This window comes from Lissotriton helveticus, chromosome 1_1 (genome assembly GCF_964261635.1).
Source record: "Lissotriton helveticus chromosome 1_1, aLisHel1.1, whole genome shotgun sequence".
NCBI classification, from domain to species: Eukaryota; Metazoa; Chordata; class Amphibia; order Caudata; family Salamandridae; genus Lissotriton; species Lissotriton helveticus.
Window position 1 is genome coordinate 775,064,352 of NC_136057.1, and position 26,840 is coordinate 775,091,191.

At 41.0% G+C, this 26,840-nt stretch overlaps 1 protein-coding gene across 8 annotated transcripts in view; it reads right to left on the reverse strand.

Moving 5' to 3' along the window:
* ST7 (suppression of tumorigenicity 7) overlaps positions 1–26,840 on the reverse strand; it is a 606,638-nt gene that overhangs the window by 153,380 nt on the left and 426,418 nt on the right. For all 8 annotated transcript variants that reach the window (XM_078674347.1, XM_078674344.1, XM_078674346.1 and 5 more), the window contains 2 exons: positions 14,330–14,444; positions 5,966–6,038 (listed from right to left, as the gene is read on the reverse strand). In XM_078674347.1, the coding sequence (XP_078530473.1) occupies positions 5,966–6,038; positions 14,330–14,444 (188 nt within the window). The remainder of the gene's footprint in view (positions 1–5,965; positions 6,039–14,329; positions 14,445–26,840) is intronic.

Consider the following 26,840-nt stretch of genomic DNA (forward strand, 5'->3'; position numbering starts at 1 on the left):
CTTGGGAACGGCCCAGCCCGAATTGCCAGGACCGGTCGTCCCTGGACTGGAAACGAACATCCTAGGACTGTTATGCCCACCCTGCCACTGGAGTCAAGCTAGCCTGGCTGATGAGGGTTGAAATGCCGAAACTGGTCCCAGTATGCTTGTTTCTGATCCATAGAGGACCTGGCCTGGCAGTTTGGCTGGACTGTTCCCATGGGGAACAGGGTCAAGATGAATTACATATGGCTGGGTGTAAACTTGAATGGCATGGGGAGTAAAAAACGATGAACTTAGGCCCTGATCTCTGTACTGGGGGTGAATGTTTGACATTGTTCAACATTCTATCCATCAATTGTCCTTTTTGCACTTTCTAAAAGTGGCATTTTCAAACAAGCAATTTAAAAACCACCTTTTCTAAAAGGTGTGTTGTTAAATTCTGAGCTTAGAGAGCCTGTACTCCACTTCTCCATCTTGTCCCAATGGCAAGGTACACTTGTAAGATGTTACAAGGCAGCTCCCATGTTAACCTAAGGGACAGACAGCTTTTCAATAGTGAAAAACATAATACAAAGTATTTCACTTTCAGGACATCTAACAGACATCAGCACAAGTCCTACCTTTCACATACACTTCACCCTGCCCATGGGCTACCTGAGGGGTGCCGTTCATGTATGAAAAGGGAAGGTTAGGGCCTGGTAAGTGAGTGCACTTGCCAGGTTGACATGGCAGTTTAAAAACTGTGTGCGCAGACACTGCAGTGGCAGGTATGAGACACATTTACAGGACTACTCATGTGGGTGGCACAACCAGTGCTGCAAGCCCACTAGTGGCATTTAATGTACAGGCTCTGGCACACACAGTGCACTTTACTAGGGACTTACCAGTAAATCAATTATGCCAATCATGGATAACCAATCATAATCGCAATTTACACAGAGAGCATATGCACTTTATCACGGATGAGCAGTGGTAAAGTGCCCAGAGTCCTCTAGCCAACGAAAACAGGGTCAGTATAATAGGAGGCAAAAGACAAAATGTTTGGGGATAAACCTGAAAAAGGGCCAGGTCTAACAAGCCCCAAAATGAGCATTGTGAGAAGGGGCGGAGGGATGCCACTAGGCAGTGCTTTGTAACATAAAACATTTAAAATGTTTGTTTATGGTTACTTTGACTTTCATCAAGCACTACGATCTCCAAACAGAATCTCATAAATGTGCCTGAAAGAGAATATTATGACTGAGCTGTGAGGTGGAGAACAAATAGAACAAGAGAAGATAAAGAGAAGGAAGAAAGGAATGGAGGGATGGAGTGGAGAATAAACCCAGGTGGATGAATGGGTTAAAGGAATGATGCATGGTTGGAAAGAATGCTAGCTAATAGATGGCTGGGGAGAAGTAGGGAAAGCTGGATGGATGGAAGGAAGGGTGATTGAAAAAAAGAAAGGAAGATTAAGACAAAGAATGATGTAGGTAGGGATAGATGAATAGCAAAAGGACAGTAGGATGGAGAGAAGAAAAAAAGATAGCATTAAATCCTGAAAGAAGGATGGAGAGGAGGCAGTAAGGATGCACAGCTGGATGAATAGGATAAAGACGGAAAGAAGGGTGGAGAGAAAAAAAGAATGATGGCCCAAGACCGAAAGAACGAAAGGGAAAGGCAGAAATAGGACTGAAAGACAGCAAGGAAGCAAGACAAGTTGGAAGAAAGAAACATGACAAAACAATGAGAGAACAAAAGAAAGATGAAAAGAAAAAAGCAAACAGGATGAGAAAGACTGAAAAAAGCAAAAAATGGGTTAAGAGAAAGAAGGGAAATACATTAGTAATGAAAGTAAAGAAGTAATAAAGTAAAGTAAGATAAGGTGGAAACAAAGGAAAATTAAAGAAAGGAGATACGAAAGAAGAAATGAAACATGGAAAGATGGAAATAAAGATGGACTGAATGTAAAAAGTAAAGAATAAAAAGATGGAAAACAATGAAAGAAAAACAAGAATACCATATGGAATGAAACAATGAAAGGACACAGATGGAAACAAAAAATGAAAGACAGAAGAAATTAAAACTGAAAAGAAGGAAAGCAAACAGGAACGAAAGAGAAAGAAGGAAAGAGAGCTTGGGGTATTCCTACCCCCAATCTATCTAAGGTGATGAGCTTTGTCTTGCGAATAAGTACCCCTTCATAACTACCTAGGATATCAGTGTCTTTAGTCAATTTATTTGAAAATTGTTCTGTCCCATTGTTAGGTCTCGCCTACTAGGCAACTCATGCATGGTCTGTTGCAAGATGCATTGCTAGCTAACTGTGGGCTTCGGTCACCTTTTGCTTGTATCTTATTTGTTAGCTGAATGGGGTCTCCTACTTCGTGTGGTTGTTCCTCCCATGAAACATTGCCATAAGTATGGACCTTTCCCAGTGTGCTTCCTCCCTACCCAGAACCTATTGCTCTATTTAGTTTTCCTCCCACTATGCTCCATGTTAACCTCTCCCCTTTATTTTGATTCTTTCCCCGTATCCTGTGTGTTGCTACTACCCACCACCAACACTTAGTGTTGCTTTCGTCCTGCCGTCTGTGTTGCTTCTCCTGCCTTCCTGTTGCTTCAGTCCATCTCAGTCTTCTGCGATTCCTTCGCTTACTTTGTATTGCCTTTGCCCCAGCCCTTTTGCTCTCCACATTGCTATCTCTTGCCTGTATTTGTTCTACTTTGTGCTGAACTCCCAGAAAAGCCCAGGATAGAAGGATCTCCTTTGACAGAGATAATTCATGTGTACAACTTTTCAAACAACTTAGTCGGGGAACAAATACTGCAGCCTCACCTCTGAAGAAGTGCAGTGGAACCAATGGCCTTGAGACCTAAAATCAAAACCTGGGGTGTCACAATAGAGAAGGTCAGGCCCTTGGCTTTCTTTCACTGAAGTGCACAACTGCCCCTCTGACACATAGCACCAGCTATGCTCCTAACCTCCTAGCCACGACCCTGAGAAAGTGCCTTAGAGGAGTAAAGCAGTTGCTCCTTTTTTTCTGATCCTCAAGTTTTAGATTTGACTTCAAGGACTCCACAGGTTACATCATAATGTTTAGGTCTCACCTACCAGATAACTTTTAGGCAAAAACCCATTGTGACCCGAGTGCTTTAAGTGAGATGAAAAAGGTTAGGGGCTGGGGTGGGGGGTTTCTAAAAGGAGCCTGGTCAAAGTAATCAAGGGTGATGCTTAAAACATGTAAACTACAATCCTGTGCTTACACAGCAATCTGCTTGACCAGCTTTTAGGTTCCTTCTTGTGAGTTTTCTGCTATTATATCCAGACACATCACACAACAATAAACATATACCTAAAACAAGTCAGACATATTGGCTTTTTGAATGCTTGTTAGCAGTTTGATAAAAGTCAGTAACAATGATGATTTTTTGAAAATAATTATAATTTGTAATTACAAATAGTATATCAAACTACTTCGGTAACTGTTTGGATTCTGAGCGCACAGCTAGTTATAGAGGAGTAATGTACAAATATCAGTGTTGGTGCTCCTAGATGAGACAGGTCGGTTACCACGACCAGAAAATGATGCCACATATATAGCTCACAAATTGATTATTCTCATCGAGCACACAAAGTCCACAATAATTATATATAGTGAATATATAACTTATTTGGGTATCTGGCTTTACAGGTGACAGACAGCGGCACCTTCAAACAAGAACCCATTACTTGGGGAGAACACTATAAGAGAGGTAAGATAGTGTCAGTGATTACTATCGCCTCATAATCAAAACTAGTTATTGTACTTATGTTAGTGCAAATTTAACATTTAATTTAGACAACGGGGCAACCACCTAAGCAGATCGAGTTACTGCCATTTAACTTAGTGAACTTATAACTAATCTGGGTATCTGACATTACAGGTGACAGACAGCGGCACCCTCTAACAATAACCCACTACATGGGGAGAGCACTATAAGAAAGGTAAGATAGTGTCAGTGAATAATATTGACTCACAGTTAAATCAAGTTATTGTTCTTAAGCATAGTGGTACACCAATATCTAAATTAGGTCATATTATGTTACAGAATATTTTGCGAATACAAAACTACGAACGCTTTTAATTTAGCAACAAGGAGGAATATAGGTAGGATGTCACGTTTTTGGTTATACTATTACACCAGAGAAACTTTCTCTATATATACACTCTATCAGTTAACCTATGGTATAGAAATAGGATCATTTACCTTCCTACAGAACTTTATTTGGTGCTTCAAGCTTTCATCCTGGTGGTGAGATAACAACTTTGACTCTTTCTATACTATGAGCACGGCTTTGGCTTTGGGAAGTGTCCCTTTGACATCAGGTTGAAACTCAAACCTTTATTTGATTGGTTTTAGAATGATAGTAATGATGTTCTTATGCTATGTTTGGGTTGCAGCCCTGAAGAAGTTTTTTTGGTCAGATTAGACCAGACGAAACACGTGTTGGCTGCAAAATTGCTGAAGATTGTTAAAAGAAGATTGATTTCAATGAAGATGGAAATTGAAACATCTTAAGACTGATACAATTAAAATTGAATACCGTATTTGAAATAATTATTGTGGACTTTGTGTGCTCGATGAGAATAATCAATTTGTGAGCTATATATGTGGTTACAAATAGTACATATGTGTCCATCACCATGTATGCACTAGAGAGAGACAAAGGATTGGATCTGCATGTAATCTGAACACGCTTTGACCCACTGACTCACTACCTTCAGCCTCCGCTCCAGAACTCTCAATCCTGCCCCATTATGAATAACCTCCCACAAACAGAACACATCTGGACACCTAACTGCTAATCAACTCTCAACCCACACAACACAACCACTGGGAAATCTAATGGACCAGCCTATTAGAGCTGAGACCTCTTGACTATGCCAACACTTAGCGAAGTAAATTACAATACACATTTGCAGTAAAGTAAAGAGTTTTAAAATGGTAACAAACTCAAAGTGTTTACTTACATAAAACATATACAATGTATATTCAGTACATACTGTTAAAAAAACATTGGCAAAGCCAATAAATCCTAAAGACGACATCTATTAGATTTGCCAATGCTCGTTTTGAAAGAAGCTAACATTTCGACATCGCAGAAGGTGGTCAGTCACAGTCCGTCACAAACTTGATTGTTTTATGAAGGCCCATAAAGAACTACCCTGAAAGCCTCCAACTTTTCTGCGTAATAAGTCCAGAATTTGTGTGTAAGATGCAACGTGGTGACTGTTTTCATAAGTTCTGCAGGGAGGTGGAGGGCGCAGCGGGGGCAACCCATTCTTCCCGCTCCCCCAAACACGTGCCAGGCTCGCTCACCTCACTCATTCATTCATTCAATCACTGCAATATGGTTCAAAGTGGTGGCTATTTAATTTTTTTTAGGTATTCTTGGGATTAAAGAAATGGTGCCAGGAATAGTCCTCTTTATAGATGTTGGATTTATTGTATCCTGGTATAAATGTTTGAAAGAAATGTGCTACATGTAAATGCACACCACCCAAACCAAAAGGGACACAAAGAGGATTCTGATAGCCTGAAAATGTAATTGGTAATCTGTATTCTGTGTTCTGTGTTCTGGTGTGCTTCTGCAAAGGAGTGCTTAAAAAATAGAATCATCTCACAAAACTGTCAACAAAGGCAGACAAGGGTGTTAACGCAAACATCCAACATGCTGATTTTATAGACACCAGCTCTTAGCTTAAATGTTTCTTTCTTCTTTGCCAAGGTACAATATTTGGTTAGCAAATACGCATTTGCCTAGACACAAATCATATAGTAAACCACAAAACCAAAACTCCCCTGCTAATTTGCAAAAGAAAAGATAACAAGCACCCACCCTGCAGATGTGGTCAACTCACATTTACCCGAGCTGCTCACATTCCTCCCGGGTGCAGGGCGGACTGACGACCAATCTACGCGCGCGCACTGTGCAGAACAGAAGTTATGGCGCACTTACTTGTCTGAGACAGCTCTGGCTTTCAGCAGCGCAGCTGTGTAGCATATCGTTGCTGATTTTGGTAAGCTTATATCTGCAGAGAAAGAAAGCAGGAAACGATAGCAGCCTCTGGAAATTTGCACAAAAACAAAAGCGCTTCATATTGAATTTTTTGTAAACGAACTGTAATAACTGGGTTTATAACAATCCAATGAGAACCTATTTGAGACCCCTCCCCCCCCCAACACACACACACATTTGATAGAAATCAACGAATTCGGACTACAATAGTTTTGTTTCACTTGTTTTAGCTATGATCTAACGCTGGTAATGCTGGAGTTACTTATTCACCAACCTTACAATAACGTAGTCCTAATTGGTGAATTACAGACCAGGGAGGCCTGCGCACAGCCTGACTACGGAGATTACAAATGAGACGCATCATTACGGCTTTGCTCCATTTCCAGTCCCGAGCAGTAGTTTACACATATTTCAAACTAATGACCCTCCTCTGTCGCTCTTCGCTGGTGTGGATCCACAGAGTGCATAGAGTGGGCCACAATTCAAGACAACGCTATGCTCAGAGCAGAATCCACCAAAAAAGGTCTGTACACGGGCAGCAGGCTGGGCTTATCGGTGGTACAGGCTTAGTTACTGCTCAACAGTTTCCTAAAAAGGGATAGTCGGCAGGAAATGTTATCCAGAAGTGACTTTCCACAAGGGATGGGTTGTTCCCAATAAATTGTTTATCAGCTGCCCTTGTTCTTTCAGGAATGGCAATTTTGTCCTACCGTCGCAAAGCAGGTGCATACGTGCTTTATGGTGAACTTTTCTTGTCTTGCACCAAGCACTGACCCAACAGGCAAGCGATGGGTTAATTACATTTATTTTGTCCGTTTTCACAGGTAGGTAAGAGAGCAGATGATATTTAGATTGTCTGCTCCTAAAATATTTGCACACTCTGACCTAATCAAAGGTGCGTAATTCTGGTATTCAAGGAGGGAACCGAAAAGGCGCCCAGACACAAATAAACAACCAATCCATTTCACTTCCTCCAATCTCGATATCTCACTCTTTTACCATCCACATATTCTCTCTCTCTTCTCCCCCTGTGATCCCATTCAGCTGTGCCTGCTGCAGTTAACGTCTAGGGGCGGGTCTGGATAAGGTGACAGAGGAACCAGAAGCAGCCCTCTGCCTTCAAAAGCTGCTCCTCAGTGGCTACAGCTCCTCCACCCCCCCAGGGAAATATACAATGAAATAAATGGCCTGTCTGGCTTACATAATGCTGGCTTGCTCATAAACGGTCTATCCAAAGGTCGAGCTGCCAAAGCATTCCCGTGACTGCACTTTCATATTTTGTTTCGTGCACCCACACATTCAATTATAGTTTGTCAAAGGAAGAAAATACAGCTCTAAGACAGATTCAACCATAAATCTCACTTATCAGGGAAAACATGTTGTTATCTTTGATTCCATGGATTACAAGAGAAGAGCATTATGATAAAATTAGCAACAGAAGATCAGAATACTTTAACGTTACTAAACTAGGACTGGATCTGTCAACAAGAGTTTAGTTACCACAATCCTTCGGACTCCATTATTCCTGTCTTCTGTGGGATACTGAAGATATACAATAACCTCAACAACCTTTCCATTAGACCAACACTAGTGAGAATTTACTCACAGAACATCTATCCAAGTATGTGGATCACTGTCTGAGAACACCGGTTCAAACTAAATCATTAGAGAAGATAGAGGGCCTTTAATTTAGAGGCAATAGGAAATACCTGGTAACCCTGGACATCTAGACCCTATCGCTATCTCTGCTCCTTCCATCTTTCTCCTCACTTCCGGTGGGCTGCGAGAGCACGGTCTAGTGGTTGCCGGCTCTCTCCCATAAAACGGATGTGTTGGCCTTCGAGCAGCGGACGCGCGCAGCGCGCCCATGGCATAACCCGTCCGCGCCAGTTCCGTGTCTAGGGCCAGTTATGCTGCTTGTCCCTATTCCACTCAGAGGCGAGCCTGGTCCAGATCCCAGCTTATGGCTATGAACAAAGTGGCCTGCACTCCTCAGGTACGGTGTAATCTTGCGTCGCCTAATCTCCCCCATTTTAAATGTAACAACTGCACCTTTCTCTTAACCGTTAACAAAAAATGCACACGTTTCCCAGCTAAAACCCCTTCCACTCTAATAAGAACCTACACGGCTGGCTTATTGAACTGTCGCTCCCTGCCGGGTCATTCAAGTGACATATGGCTGCTGCTTTCATCGACGGCCTGGGATTTACTCTTTCTGACAGAGACTTGGATTAAGGACTCTTCTAGTCCAGATAATGCCCTTGCCATGCCCCCTGGCTATCGTTTAATAGGTATAAACCGTGAAGGCTCGAAGTCTGGCGGTGGAATTGCTGTTATTTTACAAACTCATTTAACGATCACGTCCAGGAAAATCCCCAATTTAGGGCCTATAGAGGCATTATATTTTTCCATCTTAGATGCCTCCACTGCCATATTTTCGGGTGTCCTGGTATATAACCCTCCTGGTACTCCCCCGTCCGCCGTTGCCTCTCTGTTGGCAGCAATTGCAGACTTGTCTCTTAAACACCCCCATTTCACTGTATTAGGGGATTTTAATCATCATGTCGATGTAAGTAGCTGTTCACGTGCTAACAATCTCTTAGATTCTATGCAAGGTTTGAATCTGACCCAATGGGTCAGGGGTCCTACACACTCTGCAGGACACACAATTGGGCTGACCTTAAGGTTCTCCCCTCCCTGCCTCTCACGTGGTCTGATCACTACCTGATTCCGTTCGTGGTGACCACACCCCGGCCGCCCAATTTGGGATTTACCATCAGAGAACAGGGTAGAAAATGGCATAAGGTCACATGCAAGGCCCTGGAGCAAACGTATAGGAATAGATTAGACCCATTATCTGTTGACCTTAATGCAGATGTATCTACATTTATTAAAGATCTTTCTGCTGCTATCGAGCAAATTGTGCCAATGCAGAACCTCACCTCCCTAAGATCTAAACCTTCGGCTCCCTGGTTCACAATGGAACTACCCGGCGGCCAAAACCCTTTACAGAGCGGCTCTTAAAGAGTTTCATAAACTCAAACGTGGCATCATGAAAGCGCACTTTGCAGAAAAAATTAAAAAGGCGAAAAATTCCACCAAGACCCTCTTTAACATTGTTAAAGAGTTTGCTAATCCCCTTGCCTTGGCCTGCCCCGTCACTCCTAGTCAACTGCTTAGTGATGGTTTATCAGATTTCTTTTACGAGAAAATCGCTAACATCACGGCAACAATCCATCAGAACCCTATAGCAGTAACTGCAGATCATGGTATCTGAAGCATTCACTTCATTTAAACTCTTGACTAAAGATTATGCTTTGTCTCTGCTCTTAAAATGTAAATCGGGCTCCCCGCTCGACCCAGCCCCAGCTCAGATTCTGAACGATATAGCCCCGCTATTGATTAATCCTTTGTCAAGATATGGAATACTTCCCTGCAATCTGGCCTTTTTCCCTCTCTGTGGAAACAGGCGATGTTGTCACCAATTTTTTAAAAAACTGATGCTGACCCACTATGTTTCAGCAACTACCGGCCTATCTCACTCCTCCCCAAGCCAGCAAAAGTTCTGGAGAAGGCGGTACAGGAGCAACTGTCCGAATACTTAGAATCTAACCAGTTGCTACATGATACCCAGTCAGGATTCGACCAGACTTCAGTACAGAGTCAGCTTTACTAGAAGTGTCTGAGTCAATTTGCGAATGTGTGGATAGGGGAGAGGAGGCAATGTTGGTCCTCCTCGACCTATCCGCAGCATTCGATACCATCTCGCATGATATCCTGCTGGCTCGCCTTCAGGAGGTGGGCATAGGAGGGATCCCGCTGGCCTGGGTGAAATCCTTCTTGACGGATAGAACCCAACAGGTTTTCCTCAGACCATTTGTTTCCACGAAGAAACCATTGACATGGGGGTTCCGCAGGGATCTGCACTTAGCCCCCTTTTATTTAATGTGTACCTGATGCCGTTGGCGAAAGTGGTTGAATCCTGGGGCGTCAGAGTGGTCTTCTACGCTGATGATACTCAGCTTGTGTTTTCTTTTAAAGACCAATCTGAAAGTTCCTTGGCTAATTTCCGACATTGCTTGGTGAACATCGCCTCATGGATGTCCTCTAACAATTTAAAATTGAACACTGATAAGACGGAGGTCTTATTTTTTAACCAGAAATCTCCAATGCCCGCTAATATTTGGTGGCCGTCTGAACTTAACCCCTCCCCGGCGCCAGTTCAAGCTGCCCGTAATTTGGGTTTCCAATTTGATACAGCTTTATCCTATAAAACTCAAATTAATAAAGTTTTGGCATCTTGTTTCGGAAAGCTTCGAATGATTAAAAAAAATCATCCCTTTCCTTCCACTTGACTCTCGTAGGACGGTAGTCCATGCCCTCATAACGTCCCATTTGGACTACGCAAACAGTCTGTATGTTGGAGCCCCGGCGTATCTCCTTAACCGTCTGCAGACAGTGCAGAACTCAGCGGCCAGGCTGATTTGTAATATTCCCTATCGCCACTCTATTTCACCTTATTTGGCCAAACTGCACTGGCTACCAGTGAAATACCGCATACAGTTCAACGCCCTGGTCCTTGCCTTTAGAGCTCTTAATGGACGAGGCCCTGCCTACTTGAGGCACAGACTTAAGTTGACACAAGCGACACAGGACCTCAGATCTAATCACATTCGCCTAATGTTTGCCCCACGATTTCGTCTTGCACGCACGGGAGGCAGGGCTTTTGCTGTAGCTACTTCCAAACTCTGGAATATACTACCGATGGAACTCAGATTTCTGACATCAGAGCCTTTATTTCGGAGGAAACTTAAGACCTGGCTCTTTTCTCTGATTTAGCCCTCACTGAACCTCTTTGGCTATCGCACGTCTACAGTGCCGGGACACCCCCGTTGTGGGTAGCTGAGCGCTTTACAAGCTTCTAAATAAATAAATAAATAAACACGATTGTTCCACAAAGAGCACCCATGCAAGAAGAGAGAACATTTCTCACAGGATGAGGTTTCCAGGGAGGTGTTTTCCTGAAGTACACACAACCAGATGATTGGAGATAGTATTGCATGAAAATCACTTTTACACAAAAAAGAAAGGACCTAGTATGGGAACCACTTTTGCACCCCTAGGACAGCAAATTTATATTCAGCAGACTTAGAATCTTAGGTCTATGATGAAGCAGACTCATTTTTTTCAATATTTTTTTTATTTGCAAGGGACCAAGTAAACCACTTGTTGATTTTTTGATATGACTGAACTTGACCGATTTCCTTTCCATATGACTGAGAAAGAGGTCAGCTTCTTGGAAATAAAGATTATTGAATATTTATGTCATTTAGAAACAGAGCTATTAGCCAAACTGAAAGACCATAAAGCACTTCCACATTTTGACAACTGTCATCTTAAAAGCCACATTTATGCAGCCAGTTTCTTCACCCTAGGTGTAATCCAGCAATGTAAGAGAATATTTGCCACATACAAAAATATTGAAGAAATTGGAGGCCCGATGCCCTGCAAAACAATTAATAATTCACTCCCTTAAAGAGCCCAATATTACACCTGGGAGACCTCGTGTGAAGGCAAATGATACTGGGAATAAAAAATAAGATACTCTGTGGGTTAAAATATTAATGTTGGATTAATACATTAAAAACTGTGATCAATAGAAAGTGGCATATCTTAAATGCAAACATGGAGATTATATGGGGACCTCTTTTCCCCCTGAAAAGAAAGAACGACAAAAGAAATCAAGTGGTCCAGGCATAATAAAAATATGACCAAATAGATACACAACATACAATGGATTGGTTACCTCCAGTAGTAAGACATATCCCATATGGGAACTGTCAGGCATGCAAGACAGCTTTGATAACAACAGTGATCGACTAAGGGGCCATAGAACTGAAAGAACTTATCAGCTGCAGAATATAGACTGTGATATACCCAATATAATGTTTCTGTGGACAGGGATAAGTAGATAAAACAGGAACAGAGGTAAGGTTACAAATTTGTGAGCAAAGATATTAAGGACAGTCCCATTGTTAAACATTTTATAAATATGGGACACTCTGAGAAATACATTAATTGGATCATCTTGGAGAAGATCAGACAGTCTAGGAGAAAATGTCATGTAACTAGAATGTGGAAACCTTTGTGAACAAAAGTGGTTCTTTAAATTACAGTCTTGTGAAAATGGTATGAAAGAAGGTATCATGGGAAGACGAGATGCAATTTAAGGAAGAGATGCAAATACTATCCTGCTTCGAAGCTAGGTCTCAATTGAGTTAATTATAAGAAGAGACATGTAAGTAAGGCAAAAATTACCCAAGCTCCTACCTGAAAAGAACATCTCGACCCTTAGCTGATGGTCTATAAATTGAATATTAGGTCTAGTGACGTAAGGGAGAGTAACTTGCTGTACAATAGCTCTCAGAAAAAAGGGGAAGTTGTTGCTGTGTTTCATGCGACTTGTATATAGGACTTATTCAGTTAGGAAAATGTGAAAGGAAAATAACTTATACAATGTATACCTGGAAGTTACAAAGTCAATACATTTAGGTTTATTTTATGTTCAAGTGGTACGCTGGAAATTCACTTTGTGGTATCATCACACTTGCATTTGTCGTCACTCACGGGACACTTTCTCAATGTCGTAACCGCAACTTAGTTTCCCCTGATGAACGGTTTTACCTGAAATGCATCATTGGGTTTGATTTACCTCATCCCGTTGAAGTAAAGCTTGTTTAAACATGATATCTAGTCAATTTAATAGGTCCTGACCATTTACTTGACTTTCCCCAGTAAACACAGCTGAAATATTTAAAATGGCTTAGAACTCTGTCTTATTTACTCCATCCTACCCTTACCCAACAGACTTCTAATAGGAAGGAATGTCTCTAAAGAACTAAAATTCAGTCCAAATCATGAAATAATATTCATTATTAAACAGAAAAGAGCCAAGAATTATAATCAGTTTTACAGTAATGTATTTTTATTTACTGATAGTTTCAAGAGGGGTGGAACGGATCTGCCAAACTAGAGTGTATGGATTTTAAGAGAACTATGCAGCTATGAGAAAAGAGCAGAGTGCTGGATTTTTTGGGGGTTGAGTGAAATTGAGCAGGATTGTTGGTGGGCACCTCTGTAAGAGATTGACAAGTGGGGATAGAGGACACTGGTTTAGTGGTGGTGTAATATATATATATATACATTTGCTTGGAACAATAACACCCAACACCTTATATTTTATATTGTGTCCTTATTGTAAAGTGGAAAAGATATACATTGGAAATTGCTGATGAGTAGACTTTGACCGTAAGGTAGAACATAACTAATATAACAATCATTCCATTCTATTGAAAATGATTATAATGAAAATATGTTTAACCTTGTTTAGGAACTACTAGAATGTAGTTTTTTTGTATATCTACCCATTATGGGCAATAAGGTTGTATTGAGAGACAAGCAGAAAACGTAATTTGTCCTGAGGAAGGTGGAAGAAAATAATTGACTCCCACCAAAACACTGCCTTGATACTCTTTTATAATAATCCCGCCAGTTCACTGGCATAGTAGAAGAAATTTGAGTCATTCAATAGTTGGATTTCGTATGACTGGGGGTGAGTGGTATGAAGGTAGTGTAAGGAGTGAATGGAAAGTCTGCCAAAGGGTGGGAGGGAAATGCCTAGAACAGATCACATTAAATGATACATATGTATATAACGTTTTTATGACGAAATATATAAAGCTATAAATTACTTTAATGAAAGACATTACATGACTGGTGCAAGGTAGGCCAACAAAATGTTTGCTATATATGAATTAATTTGATGAATAGGAAGACTATGGAGGTAGACATGATTTAGAGCACAGGCAAATTCTTTCAGTAGCAGTATGTTTCTTCCCTGTGTTTATGCAAATAGACAGGTATGCCTGTGAAACAGTAGTCAAAACATTTTCTATTGCCATTCTTCCTTCATTTTCGGGTACCAGCCTGGCTCATCCTACAGCGCCTGGTTTTTGTTGGACACAGATTTAAGAGGAAACAGAGTGCTGCAAGTGCTCCAGTGCGGATTAGATAGATGTCTAAGCCCGCTGGTGCTCCACTGTCGGTCTGATTGACCTCCAAACTTAACCCGGAAGTCTCCAGTGCCCTCTTAGCACATTATTCTTGATAAAATCAATCACTCTAGAGATTTTGTTTTGTTGATCCAGTATTATATTTTGATCTCATGAGAGATTTTTCCCATTGACTTTACATTATGAACAACTCTCAAACACCACAAAAACACAAGGGAAAATGTGTACTCACCATCGTATTTTGCTAATACTGCTTGAACATCTGCATATGCCTGAAGTTCCAACAATGACTCCAGCAAGTTCTCGTGAATGTTGAACATACTTAATAGTGGAAACTCTTTCATTAACTAGAATAAAGAGATTAACAAGTGTTCGTGAGATTCCGTCTAATGATTATGTTTCACTGCATGTCTCCTGAAAAGTGGATAGGTGTGGAAATGTGAGGTCATTAATGTACTGGAGCACGGTAGAGTTAATCTTAACAGGCCAAATTCAGTATTTTTCAGGTTTCAATTTGTCACCATAACAAACATTTAACGGCATTTTTTCGCCTAGAAATACAGTCAAAGTGACATAGCCACAATAAAAAACTTTATTAATAAAAAAAACTAGACATTTATCATTTATGGTGTAAGCCACAACTCCCATTGTTCTCCCAGTAAGCACTCCTTATGACTTCATACATGGCACTACTGATGACCTCTCAAATGAAATAATCATCGCCATACAACATCACCAAAAGCATCCATAATGTCACTGTTGTGGACACTTCTGATATTAAAAAACCTGCCATAAATGTGAATCACTATTTAGAAGGATAACTTTCAGAGGTCTGACCCTGTTCTACCACTGGGAGTAACAGCATGTATTAAAGAACATTCTTGGCATTCATACGGAAAGGAATGCAAAATAATTAGCCCTTCAAAACACTCCAAAAGCTCCTTTAGAAAGGGTTAATTTATCAAGAACTACTGAACAGATTTACACAAAACGCATTCTTTTGGAGTGAAGTTTTATTTCAGGTCAAGTTACTACACGACCACTGACTGAGCGAGAAGAACCTGCCTGCAAACAAGGCTCTCAAAGGGTGGGCACATGACCTATGTGGCATCATGCAAGAAAAAGACTCTGGCTTTTGGTAAATGGTAACATTTGCATGTTCTCACAGGGACTAAGAAGAGAAGAAATAGGAACTACAAAGAGGGAAGGACTACAGACAGCTTAAGTTATCATGCAGAATGGTTAGTTGGTACGAGGCACAGGTAACACAGGCACTTTCAGGTCTAGGATACGAAATATGAATTTCAAACACTGCATTCTTTTCACTCAATTGTTTTCCAAGACAGTGCATAGAAGAGACTAGTTATTATATTTGTGGAAGAAGCCTTAGCAAATCTAAGAGTTACAAACGAGGACCTTAAATCAATTCCTCCCTGAGCACTAATTAGAAGTTGAAATACAATATGTACAGCTGTCGACATGTTCGAAATTCAAAAATACATTTTTTCTTCCAAATACAGCTATATATAGTTCCAGAACGCAGCCAACACGTGTTTCATCATGCATGTCTAAGGCATTTTGACTTCATCAGGGCTTCTATGTCGAAAATCATATTACTTCCTGTGACGCTCTGTTATAATGAAACAACAGTCCACCATCACTCTGGGTGTAATCCACAATCTCTTACTCTGCATATAACACTCCCATGTAACACTTCCTTTTATGTGTTTATAATCCTTCGTTTCCACATCACTCTATTATTCTTGAATCCTCAATGCATACAAGTAGATCGTTTGACTCCATCTCTATCACGAGTACGTGATCACTACGACGTATCCGTCACCTCTCTCCCGACTCGTGTTCTTGAGCTGCTGACTGAGCGAGAAGAACCTGCCGGCAAACGAGGCTCTCAAAGGGTGGGCACATGACCTATGTGGCATCATGCAAGAAAAAGACTCTGGCATTTGGTAAATGGTAACCATTTGCATGATCCTACAGGGACTAAGAGAAGAAATAGGAACTACAAAGAGGGAAGGACTACAGACAGCTTAAGTTATCATGCAGAATGGAAACTTGGTACGAGGCGTGTAACACAAGCACTTTCAGGTCTAGGATACGAAATATGAATTTCAAACACTGCATTCTTTTCACTCAATTGTTTTCCAAGACAGTGCATAGAAGAGACTAGTTATTATATTTGTGGAAGAAGCCTTAGCAAATATCAGCGTTACTAACAAGGACCTATTAAGAAAGATTAAGAACAGGTGGGATCCTGGTACGCTCAAGACCTGGCTGTTCGAGCAGTAGCAGCACCCCCCCCCCCCCCCCCCCCAAGCGCCTTGAGACCCTCCGGGTAAGTAGTGCGCTCTATAAATGTCTTTGATTGATTGATTGATTGATCATCAGACCTAAGAATTTGAATGAGATAGATTTGGGTGTAAGCATGGTATTCTTGTAGTCCATCTAGAAGAAAACTATATGCGCTCATGGGTGGATCCCGGTTCAACAGAAACACTTATGTAGTTGTAGGGAATGATTCTTAACTATGCACATAGTAGGGAGAACAACAGCAAGAGTGAAGGTTTTACTGAATCAACAATGCCATGTCATAAAACACCTTCCTTGTGATACTCCACAAGATAAATGAAAACCTTTATACGAATAATGCAGTCTGAAATTAAAGTGTAGTCCATGAATGGTTAAATAGTGTGTACAGCTACACTTTGTAATGCAGCTATAACAATAATAGTGTTACCTACATGCAACAAGAGTTTCAGGGTGGACAGAAACCAGCCTCAGCCGCACATAGAAATACCTTCAACCCAACGTATGTGCGGCCTCACAAATCACCACACGCATGTGCCTTCAATGAGGCTCTGCAACAGAGACTCTTTTTGGAGTCAGTGACCCATTCTTTATGTTTAACGCAGTCCGCAAATTTGCATCTTCCTGTCAGTTCAAATTGCATGTTTCATATAGGAAATGTCCAGGATCGGGGGAATTCAACCCCTGGAGCACTGGACAGGACACGTAGGCCTTATTAAAAATAATAATAATAATAATAATCCACATTTGTATAGCGCACAATCACCCGTTAGGGTCTCTAGGCGCTGGGGGCCGTTGGGAAGATTAAGCAAGCTATTGCCCAGAGTCGCATGGTGCTGGGCTAACCTGCCGCCGGAGCCGGGGATCGAACCCTAATCCCCAGATTCCAGCGTCGGTCGCCCTGGCCGCGGCGCCACATTGCTACTTTAGACTGGACACAATAAGTCATAGTAATTTATGCAGCTGTTGCCGCAGACTGTCTTCTCCCAGAGAACCTTGCCAGGGCTTGACAGTACGTATAAGAGGCAGTCGGCAGGTTGAGTTTCATGGTAACTTATGTTGTTTAATGCTTTGCTTCGTTTTGCGGCTTTTCTGTGTTTTCTCGAACGGGTTGGTGGAGAACGAATTTTATTTTATGACGTGCAGTGTTAGTTTTAGTGTGTACTAAACCTTCCTCGGAGAGTACTGCGTTCTCTTAGAGACTATAAAAACTGTCACTCCATTGGCTGCTCTTCTATAAAAGATTTATGAGCACATTTCAGGTTCAGCGCCTACCTTAATGAGCCTGGTCTACGAGGTTTATTTAATGGCTATACAGATTCTTCAGTTATGGTCTGTCTGATTTCACTAGTTGTTAGAGAGCATTTTCAAAACTCAGAGGATGAATGTGGATCTGGCTCAAATCTGCGTTTGCTTTTGCTGTCTTAATGTTATTTAATCTAATGATGTAAAAAAAAAAATCAGGATGTTGGAATAAATAATCACATTAAGGATTTTTTGGTGATGATCAATTAAGTGTAGAATATAGATAAAAGTGTAAAGATTAAAAAAAAAACACAAAGCATATACCCTGAAAAACCAAAGTAAAATATATTTCAAGGGGGATAATGAAAACAAAACTCAGTAAATCGTGTTTACTTGAGTAAGGCCTAGTGAATACCTGCATACATCAGTACAACACTTGTATGTCCTCAGCCAATTGCATTGACGATTCCCAGATGCACTGTTGAAATGCAGGAGTGTGAGGCATTTTACACTTCTGCACATAAGATCCTTAAATATTCTACTGCACACAACATTGATTTCTGAGAATTGAATGCTTCGTCATTAGCATACATCTACCTCACTGGATGTATTGTATTCTAGGTGTCTGATACAACGTGAACCTAACTTCGGTCAGCAGCACTCTACAGAAGTACTTATCTGGAGGTCATATATTTAATGGCTACTGGTCACATTTCATACTGTAAACAAATATTTAATATGCGGAGTTATTTAACACGGTAACATAAGTAAATCAAATGTTTAATTTACATAACCCGCAGCACAGATCTTCTGCGGAAAATGACGTGTTAAATAAGCATTACAGATTTAGTCCTATTGACTTACCTAGCTACTGTTGCATCCATACACACATTGCAAATCAAATGTTTTAATGCACACGAGGGACCCCAATCATATCCCTAGAAACGTAATCATACGTCTGTTGCCAAAAGGAAAATGGTGGTAAAATTGTGCATCATCTGAATAACACCCACAGATTAACTCTTTGTGAACCTGATGAGTGCCACGAACACCATCCCCCAGATGTGGAGTTCACAGCATGCTTTTTTAGAATCCCAAAGCTCAGGCGCCGATTGTGAGAAGTTACTAATGCTACTTAAAGTGCAATGATTTGCAAACCCGCTCCCCTTTCCTGGATGCATGTGCATTTCAGATATTTGATGGTGCAGATATATCTATAAAACTATCATTATGGTGTTTAAAAAGAAAGGGTTACCCGCTAACACAAATGAATGAATCAGTAAATGTTTTAAATACTCTTCAATTAGATTCATTATTTAGAAAGAGAGGGTTGCGTTATATTACGATTTCTTTGATTTTGTAGCATGCAAAATGAATATGTAATTGATTTGTCGGAAAGGCTATTTATGAAAAAATACTACACTTAAAAAGAACAATTATACCATTGTAGATACTGTCAATGTACATGAAATCTTTTAGGAATAGCATATTAGTAGGCAATTGAGACACACAGGCGCTGACTATCTATGAACATTGAGAGGAATAGGTCTTCTTCAGGAATGGAAAGTCACAGAAAAATAGGCCATAAACAAACAACTTAAAACACAAACTTGTAGTAGGCTCTTCCATTTTTCCCTTTCCCATTCTTTCTAGCATCAATAAGGGCCTGTTTATGGATACGCCTGGCCACCTGAATCAAGGTCTTGCTCTTTGATTGCTTTGACTAGTTTGGACTTGACATCTCTGCAGCAATTGTACCAGGTCGGAAGTTGCTTCCTCTCAGCTGTACGCCCTGTTTTAACAAGGAAAAGGCTCCTCAGTTTCCTGAACAGTCCACTATGGGTCTCAGAAATGGCATCCAATGACTCTTCCCAACCTTTCACAACAAGTGGCCTCCATCCCTTCAGCCAGAATATGCTAAATCGGACTTATGACCTCTTGCGAGGACTCCAAACTGCACCTTTTAACCCTACACCTATTGCTGGAGATCCTCAGTCTCCTGTCCAGTAGTTCTCCACAATGGTCAGCCTGTTCAATTGGGTTTAGGTTCAGCGTGAGGACAAAAGCATTATGGTCACTATCCTGTCGGGGCTCAACTTGTATGTCTTCGAGTTGTGGTTATAATTGGAGGCCCAGAAAGATATAATCAATCAAGCTGGTTGAGTTTGGTCGATTAAATGTATCGGCCCCTGACCAATCTGAACTGGTTCTGCCATTACAGGTTCTCAACCGCCGGTTTAAAGTAAGGGCTTTAAGAATTGCCATCGGGGAGGAGGTATTTCGAGGGCTGGGACTGACCATAGATCATCCTCTTCAGCTGTAAGGGGCTGGATATCAAGGCCCAGAGCTCGAACTGACAATTAAAGTGACCCCCCACAATTATCCTTGCAACTGGTGACTGGAGGGATATATGTGCATTCAGTTGATCAAAAACCATTGTTTACCTAATTTTCACAACTGATCTGCCGTACACATTATATATCAAGTAGGTTTCACCCTGTCAGGCCTTAAGGCATATACACATTAAATCGGGGGAGGCAACCAGGATTTCTTTTATCATACCCCTCACTATAGTCCTTACCCAGATCGTGAGGTCCCCAGAGGACCTGCACCTGCCTACCATAGTGGTAACATTGGTATAGTTGACATAACCAACATGGAGCTGGGGTTAGACGGACCATTTCTCTTGGAAGAGGCACAAGACGACTTGGTCAATAAACTCACACTATTCCAGGCATACTATTTTGGCACCCAAGCCCGCCACATTCCAAATGATAAACTTGACCTTCCCGGGAACACCTAGGGCAACAAGGGTTGAATGTGTTGGTGGATTTTCTATTTGGCCTTCTAGACTATAGGGAGCATGGAGCAATCTATTGTGAACGATAGGGGAGACTCTTGGTTGCCAATTACATAATTGGCCACGAGTTACAGAACTTATTGGAACAAGCAACATGACCTGGTGTAGTCATAGGACACTGGCGTTGAACTGGAAGGTGGAGAGATGACCTGTAAAATAACCCAAGAGGGAGAGCAACCACCATTGTTTCAACAGGGTTGTGAAGAGCCTTAGTGCTCAAGATGTTACGTACAGATGCTGGCCTACGAAACTTTAAAACACAGTCCCCTTCAATGTCTTGCTTATACTGTCCCATCCATCCCACCCTCCTAGCCACTATGATTTCATTCAAACCCCAGGCATTAAAATGCTTGTGCTTAAAAGCCAATCAACAGACTTATTATGTAATTAATCCCAAGACTCTTGCTGCCCAACCTTCAACGGGGGAACCCCAGCCAAAATTAGGACATAGGAGCAGACTGCAACAGGAAGGCTCAAATTATCGGGGCAAAACACAAACTCTTCAGGAAGGATTCTTACAGCATAAGCAATCGTCAAAACAGCAGGGGCATGAAATCACTACTTGCAGTAACAGATTTCCTGAGATAAATGGATTTATCACAATGTTTCACATGCATGCCTGGAACACCGCTTATACATGACAAGTCTTTCCATTCTGCTACGAAAGAAGAGCTTTCTGTAAACCATTCCTTGGCGAATTAATTACATTTTGTAGGTTACCTGGGAAATGTCGTGTCACAGATTCTCATATTCACATTAAGCTTCTATGCCACATTAAAGTATTTTATGCCACTTTTTTGGGGGTGGGAGGCAAGGTTGAAGAGAAAGGTGCTATGCATGAAATGTGGTCTTTATTGTACAAAAAGCATATGGCATGTCACCCTGCTATAGGCAAATGATGTTAAAAAAAGTTCCTGCCCTCATAGTGGAAATAGTGGTATCAGGCACTATCGTAACTGCTTGTCTGTACATCACAGCAGTGCCTAATAACCAGCACAGGTGCGCCTTGAATTCGGCCTCCAGAACCAGGAATACCAAAGAAAGGCAACATTCGTAAAACTGTGCTGGAAACTTAGAGCTTCTGAACCTGGGTTGCTGAACTACTTATGTTGGATGGAAATACAAAGTCAATATATCAAAAGAATAACAAACACATGGGGCGATTCCCTGCGAACTGCTCTGGCGGTACTAGACATGGAAGAAGTTTGGAAACAAAAGATGGAGAGAGCTACATTTAACAAAGCATGTAATGCCAAGGCAAAAAAACTGTAATTCCTAGAAGATAAAAAAGATTGTCCAAACGACGCCACGCATGGGCAATAATAAATTCATATACCTCACTAAAATCACAACCCTATTTAATAGCACATTTTAGGCTTTTTAAAAAAAAAGAAGTTTACTGAATACAGACTTGGTGACCACAATACAAAGGACTTAGTCCCTACCTGGAAAAGAAAAGAACTATAAAAAAATTGCCGGCTGTGTGGTTATTGTAAGGAATCAATATGTCATTTAATGTGTGTTTGAGATTGTTTAAAAATGGAACGAAGGAAGCTGTTACTGGCACATTTTAAGGACTTACAAATTCGCACTTGCAGGCAGGCGGTAATAAGCTGGATGAGAGGCATGTCCAATATTCTAATTTGTCGTGGTGTAAAATTTATGATTAAAGTGGACACCTTATTATCGAAAGCAGATAAGGAGTAACCGCACGTGGGAATCCGGATTGGGATTTTTTAGATTTGGAAATATTTTAGAAGTTTTAGTGTAATATCACATTTTTATGTGGTGCTATTTATATTTTTTATTTCATGCTTTATGGTTATGATAAACCAAATAAAGTTGTTTTTGACTGACTGATTGACTGACAGTGCCTAATTACAATTCAGTATGATTATAGCTTCCCAAAGACAAATCACTAACAGTTGCCACATGGGACATAAAAAAATCAATTTCTCACTTGTTATTTTACCACAAACCAGCCACAAACTTGACAACTTTTAGAGACATTTCTCTCTTCTAGAACTCTGTACCAGAGTCTGGCCTCCACTAAAAGTTGACAACTACATTTCAAGCAGCGTGCCTCCTAATACATTTCCAAAATCAATCAACCTCTATGACTTTTAACTAAGGCCATCTGATCATCATTAGCATTTGTAACCGGTGAACTGAAATTATTCTTCCGTAGTTCAAATGAAATATCCTGTCAACAAGTGAGCATTTATGAAGCTCAAATACAGAGAATGTTTTAATTCCAACAAGGGTAACCAGTACGCCATTTTGAACATTGGGAAATATGACAAACAAGTACAGTGGTGCAGCGACCTAAATGCCTACATCTGCGGACACCTTCTGCTTGTTTCTGAAGGTTGTTAACATGCATACAGTGTTTCCTTAGTTACATTTAAAACAGTACCAGTGCAACAATCGCTTGGCGAAAGGGGCTTTTGTGAGCTATCATTTCCATATAGATATAAGACTTTCCATTTCACTTTGACCTATCATGACTGAGAAGTGCTCACTTACAAGAAGGAATATATTGCCAAAATAATCTCACCAGCTCCACAAAATCTCTCAGTCCTCGACAAGGTTCCTGTAACAGAGCTAATCAGAAGGAACACAAACCAGTATTGATGGTGTATTTGGGTTTTTATTAAGCACCTTGTAGGATTTATATTGATAGTGTCCATGAAATAATAGACTTTAGGAAAAGTTGAACACAAATGGATGTTCATTGTTCCTGTTAGTTCCTTCACTCTTCTTGAATCTCCCAAGGTCCTCTCCCTGTCCGGGTTGTCACTCCCTTGGTCTCCTTGGGGGTGCTAAAGCAGACCCCCAGGGAAATAAAAGAGATCCTGAGTAGATGTTTTCTACCTCTCTCTATTCCTTTTAGCAGTCACCATACCTGTGCTCAAATTGTTGGTGTTTGTACGATGCTTCTTATGGCATAACATGTCCTCCCCATACCCACCAACACAGGTTCCTCCAGTCCTTGTACCCACTCTGAGACTTTCCCCTAAACACCTACTTTTGTTATCGACATTCATTCACCAGACGCCATATCACCTGGCTGGAGCTATGACCCTCACTTTGGACCGCAGACTCAGGGACCTCAGCACCTCCTTCCCTTGGGTTGCTGGGGCTGTGCATGGTTTCTCTATCTTGTTGAGGGAAGAAGGACTCCCATCAGCTCCCGAACACTCCTGGCTAGTGTCAGTCGCTCTTGTCCTCCTTCGGTGAGCGCATTGCGTCTCCTTTGGTCTTCCACTCCTGTGCTGTTCCTCAGTTCGTCCTTCTCCTTCGGCTTCCGGGAGTGGCCTGGATTGTGTGAATTGATCACTTACACTTCAATGATGCTCTTGCACTATCAGACACATGTATTTGCCTCATGTATTTGCACCTACTGGTGTGTTGACACTTGTGACTCAGAAACACAGATAGAAACAAATAGTTATCGATGGCAGAGAATATTTGTCAGTTAAGAATCCGTTCAGGCCAAGCAGTCACACCAACTGAGGCAAATTAACACTAAACTAAGTGGATCATCTAAATAATCGACAAAGAGTTCCTCAGTATCAGTTTCCAGTGAAAGTGACAATGCAATCATGCAATGTCAATGTTTACTTCAAATAGGGGCGCATATGTGGGATGAGTTGAATGTGAGGAAAAACTCAAAGTGAAGACAATTTGACATGAACAAACACTGTCCAAAGATTACCTAAAGATAAATGGGTGTTTGATACCATTCATAATTGACAGTGATGAATCTATAAAAATCATGCTGGAGGAGAATTATCGAGAATTGTTACTGTTACCACAACTTCTGAAGTTAAAAACTAAAGTCTATACATGGGCTGCCTCAACGCCCTTAAAAAAGTCATGGTTCATTTGTAGCCACAATGAAACACAAGAAAACAGTGATACACATGCTCATTCATGCACTTCTAAGAACCGCTTCAAGTGTCTGTTTGCTCAGTTTTAACACTGCCGCTGATATGGCACTGAGATCAGTGAACTACAATAGGAATGCTTACCATGAAATTGTAAGTCAATTTCTTTAATTATTTCATGGGTTAGAAAAACTCCGAACAATGAAAGCAAAGTTACATATAAATGAGGATGTTCGTGCTCTTGCTCAAAGACACAGTCGAACTGCATGTCACTTGCAAGAAGCTGTTGAAAAGGAATTAAATTAGATGCTTAAACATTACGTCATTGAATGCTAAAGTGGTCCAACGCCGTGGGTTTCTCCCACTGTAGTAGTGCCTAAAAGAGACCGTGAAGGAGCTGTATGCATATGCGTTGGCATGAGTCAGGCTAAAAAGGCTATTAAGTGAGAGAGACAACCAGGTACGCACATTGCTAATATAATAACTGAATTGAATGGTAAGACTTTCTTCTCTCAACTTGACCTAAATAAAGGATATCACCTATTGGAACTTGAAGAAAAAATACATTACAACTTTTTCTGCGCATATTGGTCTGTTTAGCTATAAGCAATTGAGTTTTGGTGTACCCTCTGCTGCAAAACTTTTCCAAGACATCATTCGGCATATCATAGAGCCTGTAGTAAATGAATGAAACAACAGTGACGACATATTGGCTTTCAAAGCCACTCAGAAAGAGCATGACAAAGCTCTCATGCAAGTATGTCCTTTGCTGAATGATGCAGGCTTAACTCTGAATGCTGATAAATGTAAATTCCACAAGAACAACTTGAAATACTTTGGCATGTCTTTTCTAATGGGTGTACGAAACCTGATCCAGCTAAGTGCACGTGTTATCTACTGCAAATCCTCCACAGAACATTTCTATATTCCGTTCATTCCTTGGAATTGCCAGTTACTGTTCTAGATACATACAAGGTTTTGCTACGGTCACTACATCCTTATGAGAACTGACAAAAAAGAATGTGTCATTTCATTGGGCACGTGAATGTGAGAAGAGCTTCCAAAAAAAATCAGGCAAGCTGATGAGAATGCCACTGTAATGGCCCACTTTGATCCCAAACTTTATATAGAGGTTTAGTTCATACTAGCCCTGTAGGGTTAAGCGCCATCCTTGTACAGCACACAAGACAGTCCAATGCCCGAAGACATATCGTGGCATATGCCAGTAAAGGACTGTCATAAATGGAAGGTGCTTACTCGCAACCTGAGAAAGAACGTTTGGCAGGGTTCTGGCTTGTGAATATTTCCACTTGCCCTTATATGGAAAGCCTTTCACAGTAGTGACTGATCATCGAGCACTGTTGACAATAATTAGCAATCCCAATGCCGAAATGCCTCTTTGAATTGAACATTAGGGTTTGAGGTTACAAGAATACAATTATACAATTCTTCATTGTCCAGGCAAAGATCAGAATCCTGCAGATTCAAAAGTGCCACTGCCGTGCCCTAGTACCCCATCTAAAACAGCGAAGGCCTACATCAATTTCATTGTAAAATCTAGTATATCAGCTGCCATGTCTTTAGAACAAATTGTCACTGCCACGAGCCAAGCTAGTGACATGTTGTAGTTAAAAGACATTATTGTTCACCAATCATGGAAACAAGACTCAAGACCTCTCACTAATGACAGTAAGTAATTATAGTTCAAAAAAATAAAAGGTGAACTATCAGTGACTCAAGGAGACCTCATCCTGCGAGGTACACAAATTGTTATTCCAGAGAGTCTACAACAACAAGTGATCGACAACATCGCCCATGAAGGACATCGAGCAATACTTGCAAAAAAGAGCTCTCCACGAACAAGTCTGATTACCATATCATGGCGAAAGTGTTGAAAAAGAGCTAAAGGCCTGTCATGTATGCAACTGTCTTTTGTCTCAATATATTAAGCACCATTTGAACATGTCAGAATTGCCACATCATGCTTGGAAGAGAATTGCTGTTGATTTCTTTGGTCCTCTTAAGAATGGACACCATCTTCTAGACATTGTTGATGATTACTTCCAGTTTCCATCCGTAGAATACCTTTCATCTACTACCATTGAAAAGGTTATTCAAAGATTAGATGGCATCATTACAATATGGGGTGTGGCTGCAATCTTAAAGTCTGACAATGGCCCACTCTTTAATAGTTGGGAATTCAAAAACTTTATAAATCACCTCAATATAAAGCATAAATAAGTACTCCTCTTTGGCCCCAGGCCAATGGCCTGGTAGAACAGTTCATCAATACTCTAAATAAAGTTGTTCAGCGTGTTGTACTGGAGACCTTCGACCTTAAAGTTGTTTTGAACGCTACTCTTCAAGCTTACCATTCGACCCCTCACTCAACGATAGGGGAAAGCCCTGCAACTCTAATGTTT